The 26,184-nt window shown below is 39.2% G+C and overlaps 1 protein-coding gene across 2 annotated transcripts in view; it reads right to left on the bottom strand.

Annotated features, from left to right (window-relative positions):
- mib1 (MIB E3 ubiquitin protein ligase 1) overlaps positions 1–26,184 on the bottom strand; it is a 69,494-nt gene that overhangs the window by 22,049 nt on the left and 21,261 nt on the right. For both annotated transcript variants that reach the window (XM_079613272.1, XM_079613273.1), the window contains exons 9-12: positions 25,742–25,875; positions 22,626–22,733; positions 20,452–20,649; positions 18,656–18,807 (exon numbers count right to left, since the gene is read on the bottom strand). In XM_079613272.1, the coding sequence (XP_079469398.1) occupies positions 18,656–18,807; positions 20,452–20,649; positions 22,626–22,733; positions 25,742–25,875 (592 nt within the window). The remainder of the gene's footprint in view (positions 1–18,655; positions 18,808–20,451; positions 20,650–22,625; positions 22,734–25,741; positions 25,876–26,184) is intronic.

Genomic DNA, 26,184 nt, shown 5'->3' with positions numbered 1-26,184 from the left:
TGTCTCACACAAAGTCAACGAGGGACCCAACGGCACAGTAATATCCATGACCTAATTATCTATACTGTTACTTGAGGCATACTGATTAAAAAATATATAGTATTTAAAAGTGAAATCTATATTTCACTTACACTATCCATATATGCTTTGCTGCACATTAAGTGTCAAGATACATTAAATTAAAAATACCTCAAGTAAGTCCTCCAATGATCTTAAAAGCATAGTAAATACAAATTCATGTAAGCACGATTGATTTAAAGTCCTCCTGTGGTGAAAATCCAGCTTCTAATGTTGTTTATATGTGGCGTTTTTAATATCCTTTAACTTAACACAAACCATATACAAATTCTTAAGTCAACACCATTGCGGAGTACTTCCTCTTTAAAGTCCGCGTGAACCGGAAGTTGCAAACGACTTTTCTCAAGTGTTGTGACGCATTTCCGAGTGAAAGGGAATATTGAACAGAGGGCAGGGTTTTACTTTAGCGCTCCTCCTCTCCATCTCTCGCCCATCGCAGAGTAACGGTTTGAGGGGAGTGGTTAAGCGTTTAACCAACCCAAGCCGTCAAGCCTATGTCATCAGAAAAAGAACCATTCCAGACCCGGAAGTAACTTTCAGACTTTGATTAAAGATAACTTCGGCAAACAATTTTTTTCCGTGTATTAACTTGCACAGATGAATTGTTCACCACAAGACTAGTAATATCCGCTAACAAAGTAAATGGGGTCAATTTTGATTTCATGCCGACTTTAAAACCGCAGTGAACCAAAGACAGTCTCAAAAACGCAGTTTGAAAATCGCTGGTGTTTCTGACGTCATAAACTATCACGTAAGCAATCACGTCAACGTGTGATCGTCAACGAGTGGATCTCTGAGCTGGTGTGAGTGAGTGGAGACGGAGCTAATTTGCATATTCATAGAACAGCGTATAATAAAGTAGGCAAGGGTGTAGAGTTACATTCAAGGGGGACTTTAATTGTTTTTTTTTGTTTTTTGTCTTTCTAGATTGAAGGGAAGATTTTTGAGATTTTGAAGATTTTATAGATTGTAGGAAAGTCATTTGGACAATGAGTTAACACTGAGAATAATTTTCCTTGTGTAATGATGGAAAATTCTTCGATTGGTGACTGACTCACTTATGGGAGGGGTGGACGTCAGTGCTATAAATCTTAAGCTTTAAATCACTCCAACCCCAAACCGTTTACTAGAGGTGGGAAAATTCAATCCAACAAAGTAGCTCAGCTGGTGTTCAAGTTCTCAGACACAAGCAGCAGAGAAACACTACGCTAACAAGCCAGCAGACAGATGTCTAATAAGTTTGTATTAAGGATACAGTTGGGTGTACTTGAAGTCAGATGCCCATTAACGGCAGTATGATGCATCGCTGAAAGGTTGATTTAATGATCCGCATTGGGGTTCTATTTACAGCTTGCTCATGCATTACAGTCAGAAAATGCATTTATAATACATGTTTGGGTCTTGCCAAGGAAAGAGTGTTAATGGTGTAAGCAAGGAGTCGGTAGTATGACCAAAATCTTATATCACAGTATGAATGATTATACATTACCTGACCTGTATTTAGCAAAATGGTTATTTTTAATGGAAATGCAACCATTTTCAAATGAATAAAAAAAAAAAATTAATAAAATTCAAATGATACATTTTTGTAGATCAACGCAAAAAAGGGTTATGTACAAGTAAGTCATCTTTAAAGTGGATGCTGGAAAACACCATGCATAAAGATTTCTTTTTGGACATAGAAAGTGGAGATAATGGCTGAATCATGAGGCCATCAATGCTCAACTTCCCCATCATTCTCGTACCTGCCGGTTTGAGTTAAGTAGATACAGTGACCTCCAAGTGACCATATGGGTTTCTATGGCAACCATGTATGAATTATTCAACACTTGGACAGCATGGGTCAGTTATTAACATGGGTCAGTATGCAAACTGTAAATGTAAACATTACTGAAGCAGTTCAGTTTGGATCACAGTCTAGGTGAAGTTTTTTTCAATTTGTGCTTCAATAAATGTCGATTCATAAATGGGAGGAATTTGAAGCAATTGAAGGTGAGCTGAATATCTAGTGATGCAATGATTCTTTAGTCTACAAAAGGAGCATCGTAAAAATATAAATCCTTGTTGAACTGGGCTGTAAGCTACTATTAGAAATACATTTGTTCTTGTTGCAATAGCATGTACAAAGCAAACTTTGATAAGTATGACAAAGTCAAATTAATTTAAGTGTTACTAATCATTCCAGTGCTTGACTTACTTTCTGTACCCACCTCCCTCACTGCTACTCATTATATCATCCACAGTCATGTCTCTTACCATTACGACACTTACTACGACAACTATTGGCTCAGAATCACAACTTGGCCAACCCACACAACAAGAACAAGCACTTTGATTGGGCAAAAGGCAGTTTGTCCTTGGATAGTCTGGTTTGATTGATTACAGTCCTTTACCCCAGTGGAGGTGGACATATGTATGTGGGGGAAAGGTTGAAATGTGCATTGTCCAAATAGTTTTCCGTTCTTTGGTTGCAATGACACGGGTAGAACATCTTGTTGGTGATTTGTGGAAATGTGATATATAAGATTGAGAAATTTTGAAACCCACCCAGACATTTTAAGTTATTAATATGGGACAGCTAGCTAGCCACCACTCTTGATTTATTAACATGAAAGAACGCAAATGATGCAGTCATTGTTCCTTGTATATACACCACTCCAAGCTTGTGATTGTTCTGGTGCACACAACTAAAAATCAAATCAAAGTCTTCTAAAGTCATGGACCAGCTTGTACGGTCAACCCAAAATTTGTTCAGACACTTCAACACTTCTCACATTATCACAGTTTATTCGCTATAGTTTAGAAAATGGTAATAAAATATGACAAGAACTCAGAGTTATCAAATCAGTGGATATTTCATCCTTCTGTTAGACCGTCAACTGAATTATGCTGAATATCTGTCAGCTGTTAAATTTAAGTACACAATTACCGTATTTTTCGGACTATAAGTCGATCCGGAGTATAAGTCGCATCAGTCAAAAAATGCGTCATGAAGAGGGAAAAAACATATATAAGTCGCACTGGACTATAAGTCGCATTTATTTCGAAATTTATTTCACAAAATCCAGGAACACACATTTAATCTGGAAAGGCAAGTTATTCAGCTACACAATAGCACACAGAACAACAGGCTGAATAGGTGTCCGGTATGTTAGCGTAACACATTAACAGTTATTCAGCTACACAATAGCATAAAGAACATATACCTGGGAGGCTGAATAGGCTAAATTAACATAAGCCAGCAAGTCCAACAAGTTACCGGTAAGCAAGTTCACCAAGCTCCCGCGATCTCATTCCACAACACTGAATCCATTGAGTTCTTCCTCTGTGTCGCTTCTGAACAACTCCGCACACTAGAGCGCCCTCTACCGGCTGTAGACGGTAATGTTTTCTCTCAATTAATACTGACTGTTTTCTCATCTCAGTCAGTATGAATTAATTTTGATATACAAGTCGCACCGGACTATAGGTCGCAGGACCAGCCAAACTATGAAAAGTGTGACTTATAGTCCGGAAAATATGGTAGATAATACCAATTTAGCTCAACAAATTACCAAGCAATTCTTCATTTAGTTCAGTCTGTGGTGTAAAAAGGTCGCATTAGCAATTAAAGAAAAAAACACAAGCAAAACATGGTCAGGTCAAAGTGTCAGAATCGTTTTTGCTCCCAAATTTGTATACATTTTACTGGTAGTCAACTGAATGAAGAATGTTTGGGTATAATATGTCAAGTTTACTTTATTTATCTATCCTCACTTAAATTTTTATTATATTATATCTGGTGTCTGAATCATTTTTGGTTTGACTGTAGGTAGCTAATGCTGTTTTCCGCTATAATAGCGGGACTTTCTCTTCGTTTACGGATGTGACAAACCACACAAAAAAAAAAAAAATTATGTGAAACTGAAATTTCCTGCAAAATCCAACCCAACAGTTTAAATAATGAATCTTTACTATAAGCTTTCCGCTGTCTGGCTTTTTGCGAAGTACGAGAGACAGAGGGGGGGAAAGGAGCAGGATTCGAACTCTTTTCGCCCGAAGCGGTGCTAATAAGAGGCTATTAGCTCCAACTAATAGATTTTCTTTTGTGGGTACATTTAAGAGAAAACAAAAATACTGATATCGGACTGGTAACTCCGTTTGCAATATCCTCAGACCCAATGCTGCTCATATTGTGCTGTCTCTCTACTGTTGGGTCTTACAGTAAATGTGTAGGGGGGTTTGGTGCCGAGGTGAGAGATCAGAGGTACAGCCGCAGTGGGGCTGAGTGGAACAATGGTGAGGAGCTGAGAGACCGGCTGCCACAGGCTTCCCCCCCGACAGCACTCAGGCCGGCCCTCCATAAATCACTTTTATGCCGTCTGCCACTCAGCAGCTTTACCCACTCCATGATGGAATGCTTAAAGGACTGAGGGACGAGGGAGAGAGAAACAGGGTGGAGGATAGCGTTAAGTACACTGAATACGGAAGGTGTGCTTAGGCAGAAGCACAAGATGATACAGCGAAGTGAAGGTGTCTTTGATCCTGAACGAATAAAACCAAATGTTTTGACTCATCCGCCTACCTTTTAGTTGCCGTACAATGCCAAATAAGAAATCAAACAGGTCTGTTGTTTGCGATCAGTCGCATCTAGACTTAAGAGCGGTGCCAAAATTAATCCGACAAATAACATTAGAAAAGTAATTTGTCTTTTTGTGCAGACTCCAAGGCCCATAGTAATTAAAAGCCTTGCTTAACTCAATACTTATCACCATTCCAGCCTGTCAGGTAATAGTGTGATTGATGAGATCTCTTGTTACAGAGGTACCTGATCTCAGCACTTCCGGGACAGCTTTCAAAACTACAGAGAATTACCCATGGGTGGTGCATCCGGTCAAAGCACTGACTGTCAGAGTGAAGCTGAGTCAAAGATCTCAGATCGTGGCTGGAAATCTTAGCTGTGCAGCGTTTGCAGTGAACTATAGCAGATGTAAGCACACATCAAAAGTTCCAGTATGGCTCTATACATTCGATTTTAAAGGGTTTAACAAAAAAAAAAAGGTTCTCGTTTCTCAATGTTCTCAATTATAAATGTAATTTTCACTTTTTTTTACACAGTACCTTATAGTGTTGTGAAGTCTAAATTCACCTCTAGCATTTAAAATGACTGCCTTACGTTCAGCAACTTATTTACGCCACCTTTCCTAAGGCTTAACTAGGTGAAAATATGACCTAGAAATGTTACGAGATTCACTCAATTAAGTAATCTACATTTTCAAAACCACTTGAACCAGGATCTCTACAATTGACACAGGGCACAGTAGTATTTCCGCCACTGTTCAATCAATGTAGAACAATTTGTCTTAAACTGCAGATGAGAAGTAGAATACAAGAAGTCATCAATTAGTGGCCCTGCTTTCTCTGATCGATAACCTATTCAACTAAATTTTCACAATTTATGACTGAAAGGAGGAAACTAGATGGCACTCATTTATACGGTGTATGCATAGTATGCTTCCTCTATCCTAGAGTGAGTGGAATTTAACTCGAGAGACTATTGACTTGAAAAAGAGCTGACTAGACCAATAGATCACCTCACTGATGGAGGCGTTAGGCCTAGCTATGCATCATTATGTGTGTCACTGCAAAGCTGGTCAACCTCTCACTGTTGAAACTTAGGGTATGTTTACACAACAACATGCTTTGAGTTTTCCACATACAGGCGACACCATTGTCAAAACGATCCCCATACACAGGGATCTGCGAAAAACGCTGTATTCTGCTGCCAGGCCAGTAGATGGCGATGATACACTAGAGACTTAACGTGTAAACATGCATGACGTCATCGTTTTCACAGATTCACGTTTTTACTGTTTACAAGGAGACCACTTTCAAACACTTGCACTTTGAAAACCGCTTTGAAAACAAACAGGCAAAAAACACATATAAAGTTTAACGTTTTCAGTTGAAAGCGGTGTCGTGTAAACAGCCCCTTAAGCTAAACCTCCCATGTTTTCTTTTGACATTTCAATGAGGGGTGACTTTCTTTCGAAGATTCATTTTTTTGAGTTCCCAGATTTTGAGTGATGTTTTAACATTTTCTTAAAGTTGTGGTTCCCTAGCTGCAAGCAGTCCCATGAACTATAAATTTTGTCTTTTTCAATTGTGCCGTTTGGCTGAGGGTTCGGCCTCAAGCTGAGGCATTACTCAGAGTGCATTACACCTGGCAAATAGTCAATTTCCATAACACCCATAAATACAGACAGCATTTGAATGCCAATACGTCAGACTGTGAATTAATTGAATAGTATTTCATAATTAAAAAAAGACTTGATTAAGAAAATGTTCTGCAAGCATTATACAATCTTTGAGGATTGATTTTTTCTTTTTTTTTTCTTTTTATCCAGAGATACGTTTTTAGTGATTTACTGAAATGTTAAAAACGCTCATCCTCAAAAACTTGCCCAACTATTGCCCAACTAACTTGCCCAACTAAGCTATGGAAGGTGGGAGAGAAGAAGCCTCAGGACAATTTACAACTAAAGATTTAAATTATTTAACAGAGACATCACACTAAATAATGGGAAATCCTGGCATGTCCCAGAACCAAGATAAATCATATGCTCAATACAAATTCGACAGCTGCAGATAAGCTAGTGTACTTTGAAACGCTGTAACAGGTTTGATCCAAATTACAATCTAGACTTTTCATAAACGTAACGCATCTTATCTCACACCGAACTGCGTGTGTTACTAAGTATAGTGTCGAGGAGAGGCAAGATCTGCCATATGCAGCATGTTCCGGCACTATTTAAAAGAGAACCGAGAGTACGAAGTGTTTAGATGGAGAGAGTAAGGGGTGGAGAGGCTGGGTGTTAGAAAAGCAGGGGAGGGGAAAGGAGTGAGGGAAACATAAGTGGAACCATGAGAGACCACTTTATTTGGTGCTACTAAAAATAACACAGCGAATAGCAGGCCAGCAAACCAGCGCTGCGCTAACGCAGGGCTAGCTACTTGCCTTGCTGAACGCACAATCGATAGGTGGAACGCTGGACGGGATCCTTCCCAGAGCTTGTAGGGGGACAGCTGCCTCAGTGCGAGGAGGGGGGTTATTTTTTGCTCTGGTTGACTAAATATGGTCACAGGGAGATGAACAAGATACTAAAGAGGAGCTGGTTTTCAAACACTTCCCATGGTAAAAAGTGCTAATGATTTTGAACTTCAAGGTGCAACAAGCTGGCTCCTTTTGTGACTGGTGGCTCTTCGTTGACCTTCAAGAACATCATGGAGAGTTTCTGAAAGCAACATAATCACCTCTAGTCCCCTTAGATAAGGTTTACTAAGAAAAGGGTAAAAATGGTTTATAATAAAAAAAGGTATCTGCGAGCTTCAGAGAGGCAACAATCTGCACACTTTGTGGATTGTTAATGTGAATTTGTTTCCAAATTAGAACAGCTACTTTTCCACTTTATAAATGTGCTTATAAAAAAAAAAGGCAGTGGCTTGAGAGTAAAACTGTCATTTCAAAATGTAGAGCAGAAATACACTAGCCAAAGAAACGCTAAAGCGCTAGAGAGAGCCCCAGCAGTCATGCACATCTTCACAGAATTCACTGAGAATGCACATGCTAGGGATGGGAGGGAGGAGGGGGTGAAAGTGCTGCAGTTTTTTTCTGTCCGTTTTTAGAGCAGCAACGACAGCTCCTCGTGTCAGCATGATGTCTATCCCTGCCTAAATGTAAGCCGTGAGTATGCTTTCTTCACCCGGCTCCACCCCTCCAGCTTCACCACTCTTGTTTCTTCTCCACAACACACATTCAGTACCCCCCCTCCCCCTCCCCAACCCCCCGTCAGAGAAGCTGAATCAGCGAGTCAGGCATGCGATGGCTGCAGCAGCTGGAGACTCCGGAGGTCATTATGGCTCTTCACACACAGAAGAGAAGAAAGAGGGAGGAGCAGAGAGCAGAGGAAACTGAGCTGACAGGTAATATATGCTCCATGTGCCTTCCTCCCTCCGGACGGGGAGTTCGCCCCCCGAGCCGGCTGGTCCGCACTGGCGTCTCTGCTTTTTTTCTTCTCCGTTCCGGATGCACTGGGGGTTAAGCGCGTGGCCGGTCAGCCATGGTCGGTGAGAGGGAGTGGAATTTACAGCTCTGCAGCAGCAAGAGGGAAAAACTACTTCTCTGGGAACACCGCACATGGCAGGAAACGTAAGTGCTACCCACCCCCCCTTCACAAGCAAAACGGCAGGGATGTGTGAAACAGCCCGACAGACAGGTGTAGGTGGAACGGGGGGGAAAGTTGCTGTCCTCTGCATGGATTTGCTTGCTTGCTCGCTAGAATGCTGTCACTTGCTCACTCGTTTGCTCTCGTGCCCTACCTCACTCTCTCCGTGTGTCTTGCTTTTTCCAGTGCTGGTCAGGCTGCTGCAGCACGGCACTCTCTGGTTCATTACCTCCTCGTGGCTGCAGCACAGAAGACATCGAAAAGACGGACTCAGTAACTGAAACTCACTGCTCGTGAAACATGCAGCGTTTATCTTGGATCTTTTCACTCTGAGGCACTTTCGCACGGAATACGACTGTCGGGATGGTTACACACTTCGCCAGCACTCATTTTTCAACTGGTCAGCTGAAATTACTGGAACCATGTTTGGTGATTCAAGACTTCTGTAACTACAGGGGGACAGGTGTACGCCAGCCGTGAAGGGACATTGGTGTCACGGTGAGACGAGAGTTTCAGGCCAGGTGGGGGGGGTGAATCGGATTGATGAAAAAACAGATGTGCTGGCATATTAATTCTCCGGGGAGGGCTGCTGATATGTGTGTCAGTGAGTAAACCCACAACACCAAGGGTAGTAACCCAATTTCTCTCTGCATGCTTTCCAATCATTAGGCATGGGGCAGGGCTGTAGTGCTGCAGTGCCATCTCCCCCTCTCAACACACTCATCCCTAAATCTTCACTAACACTGTGGCGCCACAAGAGTCCAGCCATACCTCGCCATCATATCTAACCCCGTCAAGCACCAAACTCACCCAGGATTTCCAACTCTGCTCAGAATAGCCCGTCTAAGTGTTCTGTTATATTTCCACCCATGCGCCTCTCCTTATGGCCTGGTATTGGATAGGCTCCTGAGAGGAGGGGGATGAGACAGGGCGGTGTTGACTTGTGGAATGTGTGGAGCTGGAGCAAAGATTCATTAGAGAGCTACTGAACATTTCATGCTGCCATGCAAACAGTTATTGATCTCTAGCACATAGCATTCGAGCTCTAGAGAAGCTTCTAGAACAAACAGACCCAGGTCAACTCAGGGGAAAAAAAGGTATGGAGGGTGGGGAGGGTTGCAGGAAAGAAAAGAAGAGGTTAGAAAAGAGAAGAAAAATAAAAAAGGAAAGAAGAATCAGCACACTAGTTCCAAATCACTATTGCTGAGTGGGCATTAGCTCTTGCATGTGACCTCTGGCCTGGTCTGTGTGGCTAAAGCCCAAATCCTGCTCACAATAGCTTCCTGTTCCACTTGGATCAGCCTCATTTTTGGACCTCAGCAACCAGTCTGACATACAACCGAGAATGTGGTTAAAGAACGGACAACCAGACAGAAACAGGCAGAAAGGAGATGCATACTGTGTTGAGGACAGTGTTACATTAGAAATGCAACTTTTTAAAAATGTTCTTTGAACTTTCACGGACAACAAAAAAAGCCAGGCTACAAGGATGGAAGAGGACACGTTGCCTTATTTTTCAACAACGCCGTTTTACTAATTACAGAAAAAGACTAAACTTTTTTTTCCAAATGGCACTGTTCTTTTCCAACTTCCCTACGGATACCCCCCACACTCTCAGAGGACAGCCAAGGTCAACAGAAGATGCAATGCTGTGTGAACCCCAATATGTGTAATGCATACTGGTAACGCAGTGTTGGGATGGGGCAAAAGAAAGCATGACCTAAAGAAACTGTGAAAGTGACGTTATGTATAATGCTAATCCACTGCATTCTGCAGAATGGTTAAAATTTTTGCCACTGATCTACCGACGGTGATTAAATAAGCTTTTGGTTTATGTAAAGGGCTGCGCTACCCAAACATCAAATCAGAAAAGGTAAGGAAACTCAGCTGTGTCGGGGGCTGCCTACTTGGTGTACATACTTCTTTATGTGCCCATATGAACATATAACAGCTATGGAATGTAAAGAAGTATGTATTCTTGGTCAGGCACTGATCCTCAGTTTATAAACGTTGCCATGATTCTCTGCATCACTGAATTTTGGTACATGGAGACGGTGTGACGAATTTTGTAACTGGGGTGCAGAAACTTCCTACAGCGGTGGATTCTGAGAGAAGTCGCTGCTCTTTTAGTGACTTCACCAGCAATCCACACCAACCCCTCCCTAATTCAGCAACTGACATGCTAGATCGTTCATCTGGAATGCTGCAGGTAGACAAACATTAAAATAATGGTTTGTATGGCCCACTTTCTTGGTGACAGAATAGGTTCAATCACTGCAACCTAAAAGATCCAATGACGGCCCGAGACAATGCAATAGGAACAGGAGCTCCTTTCATTATTGGAGTTTGCGGCATTTTAGGCTTTGAATTGTGGCCAGCTGCAACCAAGATCCTGTACTGCGGGACCGGCATACGCCAGAACCATTAATACCTTAATCGTTTCAAACTTGTCTAGAGTAAGTTTGGGACAACTTCACTTTTTTTGAATCTTGAAAATGTAATCTTGCTACAAGGAAGCTGCTGAGGTAACAGTTCCATAAAGGTGAGCAGCGCTCAGCTAATAAAAGGAAGCTTCTCTCACATTGCGGGATAGTACGGTGGTCTGTTTCCACCCGTTCCTGCCCCCCATTGTTCATGTTTGCTAGGCTTGCCAAATGCTTTGCTGGACCACAGAGTAGTCAGATTAGAGCATGGAAAAGTGACAATGCAGGATCAGAGGGGGTCTGCCTGTCAGCTGATTCCAATTGTCCTTTACAAAATGTAGACGGAGGCCTTCAGAAGAGGACATCCAAGCATGTTCTCTTTCATTTATTTGGTCTATCGGCGCTCAACAGGTTACAATAGCAATCACGGTGAACAGAGTAGAATGAAGTAGAACAAATGCATTGCACAATGCTGAACTTTAAAGCTGATCAACAGGTGATGAAAACAGTTGTGTGAGGGGATAAGGTAATCAAGGACGGTTCGAATGCTTCAAGCCTACTCCAAGCATTTGGCAGTGCACCAGGTTATCGATCAGTTGAGGTAATATTTGATTTGTGGCGTTGACTAAGTTCAGAGCGCACCTGCAATTTCTTGTCCGATAAACACTTCCGTTTTAAACCTCCCACTCATTCGCGTTACAGGCCAGGAAAGATGTAATTGACGCATTGTGTGCAAAGACACAGTAAGGGTTTTTTGGTCATGACTGGAGCCTGGGAGAGCTTGTGGCCCATTTTTCCTGAATGTCAGACACTCCCGTCTGTCCTCTATAGGGCTGTGCTCTTTCCATTTTTGTGCACCGCTTGCTGTATGGTTCGCTCCTGTCAGTCGTACGGCTGTGTTCCCTCTTTCTCGCCCTCAACCCCAGCCTGAGTGACACGCACAGCAGATGCTGACATTATCAAATGTTCAGCTGCTATCCCTGGCTTTTGCCCTCTTATGGCCAGTGTATTTAGGGGCCGAACTTTGTCCAGAATGCCGCAAGCAAGTGTCTGTGTAACGCAGGGAGGGGGATCTGTGGAGTAAATAGCACTTTACTGACCCCGGTTTAATGAGCGCCATATTGAGCAGCAATGACCCCTTGCTTACACTCTCAGATGGCCACCTGCTAAGGAGCTAAAGGCTTTTTGGCCACCTCAAAGCTGATGGACAGTCAACTGCGTGTTATAAAACAACGCTTTGGCTTGAGCTCACTGTGAGTCACCGAATTGTCTGGTGGAGTTGCTTCTGCCTTGGATTGTGACTGACATGTGGTACAAATATCTGAGTTAGTCATTTCAGCATTACCACACGAGCAGTCTCAGAGGCGCTCCCACAACACTCCTTTATTGGATTAAGTAGGCAAATAAGCCCAGCAATGTAGCCGAGTATGACTGAATCTTTTCAAATTTTAGAAAGTGACAACTACAAAAAGCAGCGCATGCTGACATCTTGATCGCCCAAGCGACACCCTGCCCTCGGCAGGCTTAATCCATCAGCAGCTGTTATTGCTACAAGACTCGCGGACACTCGATTTGAGTGCACCATGATGGATTATTATCTTTTTCACTGAGCACACTTCTCTCTCTTTTTTTTTAATAACCAGAAAGAAAACCTCTGGAGTGCAGTGAAATGTATTATTGGATAAGTATAGAGAAACAGTCTAAAATGAGCCTGTGCGACGTTCCTTGTCATGTTTCACAAAGTTTAACTGCTTAAGGTCATACAACAGGGTCACATAAGCTGATTCCTATCAGTCTCATTAACAGCCAACCACAATGCTTTGCTAAAGCTGGTAAAATGGAACCAAATCACCTCTTCAATGGATTTGGTCCCCTTCAACCAGCTGTAGCTATGCTTTGATGACAACATGAATTGTTTCGATCTTGTCTTTTTTTGCTTCCGCAGGATGATGTAGTTCATTAAATAATGTCAGTGAAAAAGTTTATTTTAAAAACGTTAATATACAATGTATTGTGACTGCCTTTTCTACAAGCTGAACATTTCGTTCAACATTTTTTTTTTTTTTTAAGAAATAAAATTTTACAAGCATTGGTTTTACAAGTTTGTGTTTTTAAAGAGTGGGTTTAAAATATAAATGCGCCAGTCACCATTAGAGAGCAAGCAATGACAAGATGAAAAGAAGTGTGTGCTGTGACGCAATGGGGGTGTAAAGTTGGGCTAAGCAGAGGACTGACATCCACATAAGAACAGAAAGTCAAGGGAGCGGGGAGGAGAGCGGTTTGCAGCACATGCTCACTGCGACACATGCGGGAACGGTCGCCTGCTAACCCTTCTCCGCCTGCAGACGGGAGTGGGGATGAAAACCAGATGATTCTAAGCGTGGGGGGTTGTACACACAAATCATACACAGAGAGAGTCCACCAATTATGGCCCCCTGGCACACTGACGCAGCGCAGGCATGCGGTGTGAACCTCCCTCTCCTCTGCATCAGAGCAGCATCCTTCCCTCAGTCACATGGACGGCAACGCTGCATCATAATTTCACCCATAATTACGCTGATCTGCCACCATGTCATGCTGAACCTGCTCTGCACCTCCATCCATATCCATTATATACAGAGGTAGTTAAGGAATAAAAATAAATTCTTTCAACATCATGATTTTAGATCATGAGATGTATGTTTTAAGTGCTGTAACTGGTCTTTTTTTCTTGTAGGATTGTTTTTTTTTTTAATCACCTTTTGGATTTTATTCTTATATTAATCCTAAATCCTGAGTGAGACAAATTAAATGAGCTCATAAAAGGGTCAATGACAAAAAAATTAAGTGGGCACAATAAAAGGTGAATTAAAATGTATTTTATTTTTTAAATCTAGTTTAAAACTAATGTCAAGTTCATGTTGGTTTCCTGTTTTAAAAAAAAACGATTCTACCATTTCAATTTAAAGATGCTAACAAATGTGGTGTAGCTAAAAAAAAAAAAATGTTTTTGAATATATTTTTCAAAAGTATATGAATGATTAATTCACATCTATAAATGAGTCGCACTAGGGGTGGGCGATATGACCAAAATCTTAATGGCAGTAATTTTATTTCACGACAACAACATATATCACAATAGTTATTTTTGCTTTAAATAATGTTTAAATGATATCAAAAAGTTGATAGCATTGAAATATAATTCTTATCATTTTCAATATAATTAAAAAATAATAATACTAGTCAAAAAAACAACTCAAGCTTACTGAAGACATGTAAACAGTGATAACGAAAAAGCTTCTAAAACAAACAACAATAGTCATTTATATAGCGCTTTTTATAATACATATTGTTTTAAAGCAGCTTTACAGAGATAACAGGAAAATAATGCAACAAAGTTTGTTTCCAGAAGAAAATAGCGTCACAGTAAGTTCAGTGATGTTTCATTTCTGCTGTAAAAAGTTATTAATTTAGTTATTTTATATATATATTGCCGCTCTGGAGAAAACCGTGATGTCATCGTTCAGTTCTCATATAATGCTGTCAATGCAGGCAGATCAATATTATTGTTCAATATTAAATTAAATGTTAAAATTCATGTCCCCAACTAAGCAAGCCAAAAGCCTTGGCAACAAATACAAATGAAATAGACCTACTTCAAAAACTTCAAGTACTAGAAATACTGCATGAAATGTATAATCAAATGTATAGACTTTACAGTTTAAATGAAATATATATTTATTCTTATTAAAGTGATTCCGTCCAGAGCCGTGAGAGATTTTCTCTATTTTTATGTTGTTTGATTAGCATTAATTATTGACAGCAGGTCATGTGGATGCTGTCACTTTAAGACCTGCGTACTGCAGGAAGTACTCATGCATTTACGTTCACTTAAGACATAAATGACTCCGTTTACTTGCAAATGCATGGTCACTTTGAAACATAGGCATGTGCATTTAACCGTTCAAGCCCAATTAGGAGCAAAATCACTCTGTTCAGTTCTCCCGTGCTCTATGAGCAGCGGTTTCATGTCGCGCGCCTATCAGACAGCGCTGAGAATCAGACTCTCAGAGAGCGTGAATATACTGAAATGAGTTCTCTTTCGCTGCTAATTGAGCGTCAACGGGTTAAAAATCACCTGTTTTTAATCCGCAATGCTTAAAAACGCATGCAAACAATAAGCTTTCGTGACCGCGCAAGCACAGCAATGTCACATGAGCATAACCGCGATATAGATAATACAAAATGTCTACTGGTTAATCGTGTGTACCGGTATATCGCCCACCCCTAAGTCGCACCATGACGTTTTATAAGTGACCGTGGTGTAATTTTTTCAAATGTAAGCAAGTAAATAATTTTTTGTCCCTAAAAAAATAATACAAGATTATGCCCTAAACTACTTTTCTTTCTCAAGAATTGCATTCTCAGGCATGTGGTCAGAAAAGGACAAAAATGGAAGGAAAACACAAGCCTAATAATACTAATACTAATTATTATTATTTTAGAGAACAACAGTAAAATTACAATACTAATATGTATGGCTGTCTTCATTTCTTTGTTTTCAAACGTTAAAGCACAGAGCTTTTATTGTGGTGGAAAAAACCACAGGGTAGGCCTGCTTAATTATGAATTAAGAATAAGTATTATATTAATTATGAATACGTAACTCTTTCACAATAGCAAGATCAGTCATTGTATGTACGCATGGCATTTTTAATGTATTTTGGAATAATAAAAAAACCCTGTCATTGACCCAAAAACTGCATGTATAAGTATTAGAAAAAATTAATTTGACTTTTAATTAAATATTGAAAAAAAATGTTTTTAGTTAACTACCATAAGACAAAAAAAAACCCAACTATGACCCAGGTCTCTATAAATAAATCCAATGATTGGTTCAAAATGAAGCAGAAAATGGTAACGCACCTGACAATGTGTCTCCAGCAGAGGCACAAACAGCCTATCATAATCTGTGCTGATCATTGGCTTTCATATTCGACATTTTCTCTACAGACATATAAAACACCTCATTGACCAATCATTTTCATTAGTGCCAAATCCGGTTCCTATCACACCGGGCTCGGCTGGCAGCATTAGATGGGGACTATTGGGCTAAGGCTCGAACTAAGCAGCTGTGATAGAGGCAGCATTTGAGGGTGGGACTCCATGTGGCGGCGAACCACCAGCTCGGCCCATTTGTACAGTAGTAATAGGGGTTTGCGCGGTGGCTGCCTCTGGATGGCCTGTTTGTGGACTGTGTTATGAGTCATGGGCTATTAACTGTACTGTTTACAGTGCTGGAGCACAACTGCCTTCCAGCAGCCATCCGGAGAGTCACTGAGAGGAACCAGTCCTGCTCTCAGCCTGGGACGGTCATAAACACACGAGGAGGAGGGAAGAAACAAACTAATGTATGAACACTTACGACACCCCCAGGGTGAAAAATCACAATGTATGGGGATTACTCAACGAATATTCAATACGAATTGAAATAAATGAAAACAATACTACATAGAAAAAAGCCATACCCAACCAGTGGTTTAATGTTTCACAGAGTTATGATAACTGTCGAAGTCATAAAAGTCATAACCTTTTTTTTTAAGGTTATGACTGTACTTTACTTTTCACCCAGCCATCCTTAAAGCCCACCGACGCTAAAACAATTGAGAAAGCAGCGATGGATGTACATCAGTGTGTTTAAATGTTGCAAAAGGAGACAGGCCGCTACCTACTGGCTTTAAATATTTACCGGGTTACTTAAAATATTAACAGGAATATTATGAAAGAGTGGACAAAATTGCAGGAGAAAAAAACAAATATTGGGTCTCATGTAAGAATTGTCTTCGAATTAATTAAAATGATGATTATTATTATTATTATTACGACATGTACAAATGACTCCAATTAGACAAGTCCTGAGAAATGCATGTGGATTAAATTAAGAAAATGTAATATTTTAAAGCAGAGTAAACGCACGCGTAGGTCTACTCTCCAGGATTGGACTAGAAGTAGCTTCGGCACAAGAGAGAGTGCCGCTCACAGAAGACCGCAGCGGTGGGAGCTCATGCGAGAAATACAAGTAAATGGTGAGCTGGAGGAGAGCTATATATCTCTGGGACTTTCTGATGGTGAAGGGACAGGTTCTGCAAGGCTCTACTGTACAAGCGAGCTATAAATACTAACCCGGGGGCAGTTCTTCATCCGCACGGTCAATAAAAAAGGATCCCCATGTTGCCATTGGGAGATTGAAGTCGAGATTGATCATTTCACTGAGGGATTTGTAACTGAACTGTACAACAATTTCGTACCGCACAAAGGTGCACCAAATCAATCCTTAATTAAATACTATAATACTATATACACTGAGCTTCTGTGCTACTTTTTTTTATAAAGTCTTATTACTAGATTAGATGCTTCACAATGCTATTTATATCATTTTCTTTAGTGTATCAATAGGAAATCTCACTTTTAGGTTTACAAACAATCCATTCGCAAATATTGTTATAATTTCAGATTTTTATATCAACTTGGATTCCTACGAACAGAAAGTTTGGCCCAGAGAGAGATCTGATCTCACCGAGTCAGTCTGGAATTACACGAAGAGACAGAAGCAATTGAGTTGTCTAAATCCATAAAAGAACTGTGGCAAAGTCTCCAAGAAGTTTGCAAACGTATGTTGTAGGACGCTCGTACAAAAACCTCACTGGATTATTACAATTAGGGCTGTCACTCACTAATGATTATTTTGGCAATCGAGTAATCAGTCGATTATTTTGACGATTAATCGGATCATTTATGTGGTAATTAAAAAAATAGACCTAAGTAAACGATAACCATTAAAATGACTTAAATACATACGTAGGTAATAATAACCCTGAGGCGATAATAAGTGGCTCGGATAAAGTATCAAAAGCATGTAATCATGGTTTTATTGAAAAACAACACTGTTAAAATACATAATATAAATACTCAACTTATGTGCATTACATATTATAACCAATGCTAGCAGAGCGGTAGCCAATGGTTTGTTGTTGTTACACTTTACAGCATGACCAAATCCTTGTTTAATATTGGCCAAACAACTTTTAATTCAAACATCCACTTAATATTTGCCACTTCTTCACGATATAAATGCTATAGCCACTGTCATTTCTTAACCAAGAACATCAAAACATGCAAACTCAGAGGGACGGTTCAAACTTTTGAAATATGCGAACTGTTGTTCATCGCGATTTGTGCCGCTTCCGATTAATAGATAAGGTTAAATTGCAATGGAGGATTTAATTATTATTTTTTATCGAGGAATTGTGACAGCCCTAATTAGAATATTTGCAGAAGGAATGTTTAAAAATCAAAACGTTCGGCACACTAAAGCATAAGATATAAATGACCGTTTTAAAACACATATTTAGTAAAGCCTCTAACGTGCATTTTCTTTTCTTCACAAATCAGGAATGTTATATATATTAATAAAAAAGCTAAAATTGCAGCTCGAAGAAGTTCAACAAGTTTGAAATTCCACCCAGAAGAAATTACTCTACCGTTCCATAAACAAAAGTGGAGAAGTTTGCCATTGATACAGGAAACGACATACATGAGAAGAGTTCAAACAACCATGAGGCATATTTTGACTGCTTGATCTGAACATTCAGTCTGATATCAAGAGAAATGTGTGTTAAAGAGGAGGATGATGATGATGACTAGTATCTTAAATCCAACACACTCTGCACAGAATCCTCTACAGCTACTAGGAAAATAGCAATCAAAGTGCCAACTGTAGTTTGTGTGCGAGTGGGCATCACCACTTGTGAAACTACAACGGAGTAAAGATGAAATGATTTCTTTTGCGTTCACACATCTCAAATTAGAGGCTCCAGATATGAGCCGAAACCACTGAGTAAGTTCAGAGCGGCATAATTCTCACTAAAAGCAGAAGCCCTGGTTTCAGTTATGCCCCCTCTGAAGTCATACCTGGGGTTCCCTCGCAGAGCTGCGTGGTGAAGTGCGTTGAAGCCGTTATTGTTGGTAATCGTGACGTCCGCGCCTGCTTCCAGGAGCACAGAGAGCATGTCATCCCTCTTCTTGCTGATGGCATCGTGCAGCGGTGTGTCTCCCTCCGAGTCCTGCAGGAGGCATCCTCAAGTTACACACGCTGATAAACCTGGCAGGTTAATTTCAGTCTCTTTACACACAGACAGAGAATAAAAGAGGCCGTGATGCAGTTACCGCAGAAATGCCAACATGATCATAAATGCTGGCGTCCCGTTGCAATGTTTAGTGTGACGGCATTTCCTAAGCTTTTGAAATGCGGGCAACCAAGCAGCGCTGAATCATGATAAAACTGCAATATATGGTGTCACTGCTGAATAGGGGAAAACATGTCTAAAGTGCCACAGTGTTAATCACCGGGGAAAGCACCGTCTCTTTATCATCTATTTGTCTAGTCTGCGGTATAAACAGAATACTAATCAAATAACTGTCTTAAAATTGTGGCAATAGCTTCTGAAAAAAATAAAAATAAATTGAGTTGCAAAAAAAAAAAAACATTTTACTGGGAGCACTGAAAAAGACAGTGTTGAATCATTTTCATTCAAAATGATTCTGCGTCAATCATTTTTGAGATGACAATATTTACTGAACTTTCTACAAAATATAAAAGATATGAACCAATATAAATCAAGCCAATATGTCATTGCTGCAAATCAGTTATAGGCTAAATATCAGCCTATAATTGGCTGATATTTTGAGATTTTCAGCATCGGCCAATAACGATTACTGAACTATTTATTGTCCAAAATCTGCCAATGGCCTTCATCAAATATAAAATATTAATAATATTTTTTTTGTGTGTGTTTTTGAACACACTGATCAAGTATCAAAATACAGTAAAAACAGTAATATTGTGAAATAATTTGACAATTTAATCTATAATGTTTTCCATTTCAATGTATTTCAAAATGCAATTTATTCCTAAAATGGAATTGATTTTTCAGCATCATTACTCCAGTCTTCAGTGTCACATGATCCCACAGAAATCAAATGTTGAATTTGGTGCCTAGTGCTTACAAAAACAGATTTTTTTTTACTATCCATGTTGAAACAGTCTTTGATGTTTAATATTTTTTGTGGAAACCATAATATAGTTCCTTTTAAAAGTCTGGTGCAAGTAAGATTTTAAAAAACAAAGTATATATTTTTATTGACTTTACTGTCACTTATGATCATTTTAATTTAATGTTACAAAAATCCAGATTTTTTTATTCTACAAATATTCTATTTTAGTATTCTACAAAGCCTCTAAGTGCCATCTGAAATTTTCTTCTAAAATTAGCATTTTTATCAAGCTCGTATATTTAATTTCAGTAATTTCACTTTAATGACAATTAATAGGTAATTTTCATTTCCATTAAAGTGAAATAACTGAACATAAACATACAAGCTCGATAAAAATTATCATTCTAGAAGAAAATTTCAGATGGCACTTAGAGGCTTTTGCATCTGAAGTTCATATATATATATATATATATATAATTAAGATTTGTAAAATATAAAATCTGGATTTGTGTACACTATTGGTCAAAAGTGGTATATTAAACTTTTGACCAATAGTGTACAAGCACTACAAGAAGCTACTGACTAACTATCAGCTTTAGCTCAAATGATGAGACCGAAAGCGTCACAGAAAGTCGAGGCAAGGACGCGAGTTCACTCTCTAAACTGAGGTACTGAGACACCAGGGGCTATAAATACTTGGACAGATAGTTCACCTGCAGACTGGGGTGGCAGCCGAAGTCGAGCAAAGTCTTCACCACCTGCAGGTGGCCCTTGTTGACAGCGATGTGCAGGGGCGTCTGTCTGCGTTTGTTTCTGGCGTTCAGGTCGGCCCCGCCGCGCTGCAGAACCTCAATGACGGAGCCCTCGTCCCCGAAGGACGCGTGATGGACAGCTCGGTCTCCATCCTTATCCTGAAAGAGTCGCACATCAATCACTGTCAGCATCCCCATTTAAACACCGCCGTCTGACTCGAAAGCCTTCACAACTAGAACTGGCCTAGGAAAGGAAAAGCGCTGAGGAATGTTTATGGACACACAATCATTACGGAAGCAACCGCCTTATGATGCAAATCTTCTGGCTAATTAATTTGAGGTGTGATTTGCCGCCATAAATTACACCTAATAAACGTGGATCACAATATTGCATTAAGAATTCCAATGGGAAACTAACAGAAAAACAAACATCCTTTAAACCATAAAACATCCTATAAAGACTAGGATAACTTAACATTCAGCCAGTAAAAGTTCACATCAGTGTTGTTATTGTTATATATATATAACTAAAAATATGAATAATTCTAACTAATATTAGAAATGTTTCATTGGCAACTGACTGAAATAAGTAAATTCAAGTTAAATTTATAAACTAAAATAGAAATAAACATTAATTTTACAAATGTTTTTTTTTTTTACTTCATTACAAAAGCACAAAATTACTCAATTTTAACAGAAAATATAACAGACACAGCTAAATTAAAACAAAAAAATGTAAATATAAGTTCATACAAAATAATAAATCCTATAATAGTATATAAATAATACCAAAACAACACTGGTTAAAGTAAGAGCACAACCCCCCAATGTTCAAATCATACAAGTGAATGACTTTGCAGAATTTGAACAGCTTGCTTGTATATAGCCGTTTAGTCGTATAAGATTTGTATATTACATTTTTTTATGTAATACTTGGCAATATAATATTAATTTACACCTTCATGAGATTTAAAAATATACATATTTTGTTGCCACTAACAATTCATAAAAGACACCCAAACAAAACCAGTGAAGTGGGGGATAAAGTGATTTGTGGACGTTTGTATCAACGCTAACAGCATTCACAGCAGCATCATGATCTTTTCTGCCCCTGAAACATCACCAGGAAATAAATATTCGGGCTTGATTGTGATTGTGAGCGGAGAACCCTTCGCGTGGCTTGAATAACAATGTTAGTTTTCCCTCTCCCTGCACATAACCAAACAGTAGATGTGCTGACTGCATGCTAACGCTAACTTATCCTCATAACACGGGAATCGAGGTTCAGTAACGGTATCTCAATGCGCCTCTGGAGTACTTCTCTATTTAAATGTAAACACTTATTTCACTTAGCATTCCTGTTACAATAATGCGAGCCTAAAACTTAATTTCATCAGTGCAAGTTAATTGTAAAATCACTCCACGGATTAAAACGCGGCAGCGGCTATTTGCACTAAGTGACAAAAGCAATAGATGCTATTACACTAAGTGTCAATAGTACCATTTCCTCAGCGATATGCTATTTACTATTTCCATTTACACAATATAAAAGTAGCAGTTCTTTGCAGTAAGTGCAAATAGTTGCTAGATGCCATTTATACTTATAAACAGTGGCAGATACCATTTGCAGCTCAGTATTGTTGTACATTAACAGGATGCAATAATAACAGTGTGTAAATTATTATAAAAATGTAAAGTGTGTGTGTGTGTGTGTGTTCCCTACAGAGCTAGGTTCCTCTGTAGAAGATAATATCCTTTATATAACTATACACAGAAATATTCCTTTAAAAAAAAAAGAAATATGAGAAACTATTATGATTTCTGTTATGATGCATGTTTGCTATACTTGCATGCGATGCTAAAAATAGTCATCTTTTAATAGAGACATAGTGTCTACAGTTTCCAGGGGAATAAACCGACAAATTGTAGAGCTGTCTCTGTATCAAGTTGGAATAGGACAGTATTTTAGCATTTATATTGTGGCTATACTGCCGAAAACAGTATTTAACATTAATCTTAGCACATTAAACAGACACAAGGAAACATTTCACTCAATCCAACAAGTCACGCTCCCAGAAGAAGTGCTATGTCTATATATGCTGGTTAGTGATTTCTGAGAAGAGGCCAGTACAAACCTCCGCCTCCAGGTCCACATTATGTTTCAGGAGCAGTTTGAGGACGTCCACATGTCCATTTTGGCTGGCGGCCTGCATGGCGGTGTGTCCTGCGCACTGCCCGTTCACCTGGGAACAACAAAAAGACACATCTGATCACATGGTGCAATATACATCTTTGTGTCAACAAGGTGTATGTGGGCTCACGTGCGAGTGTTTACATGAGTCTAATTGTGATCTGCATTGCGGTAAGCTAAACTAGTGTGCAAAGGCATGAATATTAATACCGGAGCCCCTGGTGTATTTGCAGGACATGTCTTGTCCTGCCGAGCAAATAATTTGGCCAGTCACCCAAGCCACTCTGACTTCCCTACCCATCCCTCCCTCTGCTCAAAGCAATTACTGGAGTGAGGGGCGGTGGAGGACAGAGCCGGCCGTGGTGGCACACACATAAACCAGAAAGCTGAGAGGAAAGATGGATGTACACTGCCGTTCAAAACTTTTGGATCGGTACGGTTTTTAATGTTTTTCAAAAGAAGTCTCTTCTGCTCACCAAGGCTGCGTTTATTTGATTTAAAAAAAAAAAAAAAAAAATGTGTTAAGATGACAATTTAAAATAAATGTTTTCTATTTAAATATATTTTAAGGTGTCATTTATTCCTGTGATCAAAGCTGAATGTTCAGCATCTTTACTCAGTCGGTCACATGATCCTTCAGAAATCATTCTAATATGATGATTTGATGCTCAAAAAACATTCATTATGTTTATCATTGTTGAGTGATAACAGTTGTGTACATTTTTTTTCTTTTTTTTAGGATTCTTTGATGAATAGAAAGTTCAAAAGAACTGATTTTTTTTTTATATATAATATTTTGTAACATTATAAATGTCTTTACTGTAACTTTTGATCAATTTAATTCATCCTTGATAAATAAAAGTATTGATTTATTTTATTTATTTCCCCAAAAAATTTTTTATACAATTTCTTACTGACCCCAAACTTTTGAACGGTACTGTGTTTAATGTTACAAAAACGTTCTATTTCAGATAAATGCTGTTTTTTTTTTTACTTTCTATTCATCAAAGAATCCTGAAATAAATATGTAAATAACTGTTTTCAACATTGATAACAATGATGCTGAGAATTCAGCTTTGATCACAGGAATAAATTACATTTTACTAATATATATATATATATATATATATATATATATATATTATATTTATAATACAATATAAATTGTAATAATATTTCACAAAATTACTGTTTTTTTATCAAATAAATTCAGCCTTGGTGAGCTGGGAGTGTATTCTCTGTGTGTGTGTGTGTGTGTGTGTGTGTGTGTGTGTGTGTGTGTGTGTGTGTGTGTGTGTGTCTGTGTGTGTCTGTGTGTGTCTGTGTCTGTCTGTGTGTGTCTGTGTGTGTCTGTGTGTCTGTGTGTGTCTGTGTGTGTCTGTGTGTGTGTGTGTGTCTGTGTGTGTCTGTGTGTGTCTGTGTGTGTCTGTGTGTGTCTGTGTGTCTGTGTGTCTGTGTGTCTGTGTGTCTGTGTGTCTGTGTGTGTGTCTGTGTGTCTGTGTGTGTGTCTGTGTGATATATATATATATATTCTGCCCCTCAGAATTCCAAGACCTGGAAGTCACAATTTTAAAATTCCCTCACATTTCAAGTCTTCAAAGGCCATGGGAATCTTGCTAAAACCACAATAACATTTCAAGGATGGTTGCCTTCACACATGTTCATTGTGGACTGCATTCCCCTTATTTCCCTGTAGTCAACATGCTGTGCGATCTCTGGCACAATCATATTATCATTGTGGTGATTAGACTTCCCCATTATTATTGTGGTGAGACCAAATGCTTTGAGACATTTCAGGAAAGTGGTCAATTGATTTTCATTTTGAAATGCACACAAGCAACGCTCCTCAACCGTTCACGAACCATGAAACCCTGGTTTTAGGAGTATGTCCAGATGCCACACGCTTTCAGAGTACGTTGTTTGCTTGCTTGTAACGTTCAGTCTCATTTAAAGCAATTAATGTGGTCCAAGTCTTCATACAAACTCCTGTTGAATACTTTCAGCATATTAGGGACTCTTTTGTTTTACTGTAGCTCGATGTTCACAAATCTGAGTTTCAGGCTCATAGGAGCTCCAAAAAGAGCAAAGGAAATCTCGTACATATAAGAGCAGCCATCATCCTTCGACTGTGCGTTTGATCTGATCTGGGAGATTTCAGGAAATACTGAAGGTGCAGCAGTTCAAAGAAAATGAGAAGTATATGCTGCTCGCTCAAAAAAACGTTTCTTAATTCTGGCTTGCACTTCTAAAATGTAAAAACCGCTACCTATCTGATCAAGTCGAACAGAGTCTTGTCACAAGGATCACACTAAATGTGCACTTTTTTTTCCTTTAACTATTCTTGTAAATTCTATCATTTGTAAATAACAAGGTGTGGTACTAAATATTAAACAAACATGCAGGGGATGTGTTGAATCCATTCGAATTCTATGGAAATCTGCTGAGCTTTTTGTGGGTGTGCAAACTCGGGCATAGTTATGACTAAATAGCAAAATACAGTTAGGAAACCTGTGGAATATTACAGGGTTTTTTAAATATTTTTTTACTAGTGGGTGCAGGACAGTATAGTTCATTTATGTAAGTGAGGAGAGCAAAATAAAGTAAACCGTGACATATTATACCCCAAAATTCTTCATACAGTGGACTACCAGTAAAATGTATACAAATTTGGGACCAAAAATGATTCAGACACTTTGACCTGACCATGTTTAGCTTGTGTTTTTTTCTTTAATTGCTAATGCGACCTTTCTACACCACAGACTGAACTAAATGAAGCAGTGCTCTGTAATTGGTTGAGCTAAATTGGTATTATCTAATTGTGTACTTAAATTTAACAGCTGACAGATATTCAGCATAATTCAGTTGACGGTCTAACAGAAGGATGGACAAAACCAGTGAAATATCCACTGATTTGATAACTTCTTGTCATGTTTTATTACCCTTTTCTAAATTATAGCGAATAAACTGTGATAATGTGAGAAATGTTGAAGGTGTCTGAATAAATTTAGCTTTGACTGTATATGAAAAGCCTGTGTGCGTGTGTTATGGTCGAACTCTTACGTCTACATCAGGTCTCTTCAGGATGTCCTCTACTTTGGCCAGGTCTCCATTGGCGGCGGCCTTCACCAGCTCTTCATTAATGTCTCCAGACTCCTGGGTCTCGAAAAGCTTCTTGAGGAGCTGGGACAGGCGCTCTGAGGGCAGAGAAGGACTTCTGTCAACACTGCTATAGTGTCACACACAGCTCACGATGACTGATGGACTCGTGGTTGACTGAACGCCACTGAAATATAGAACGCTTTCATCCTCTGGCAATTCAGTTCATGTCACAATATACTGAACTTAGGGCTGCGTGATACAGCATGTATAAGATATGACTAAGTGCAATTATCCCCCAAAAAAAAACACACAAAAAAACCTTGATTGTTTAACTTTTGAAAATAAAGAAATGGGTATGAGCATTATCTTTTACAGTTGTTCTATTAAAGTAAATTATAGAACAA

Source organism: Phoxinus phoxinus, assembly GCF_949152265.1.
Source record: "Phoxinus phoxinus genome assembly, chromosome: 5".
NCBI lineage: Eukaryota > Metazoa > Chordata > Actinopteri > Cypriniformes > Leuciscidae > Phoxinus > Phoxinus phoxinus.
This window is presented reverse-complemented; position numbering and strand designations above follow the sequence as displayed.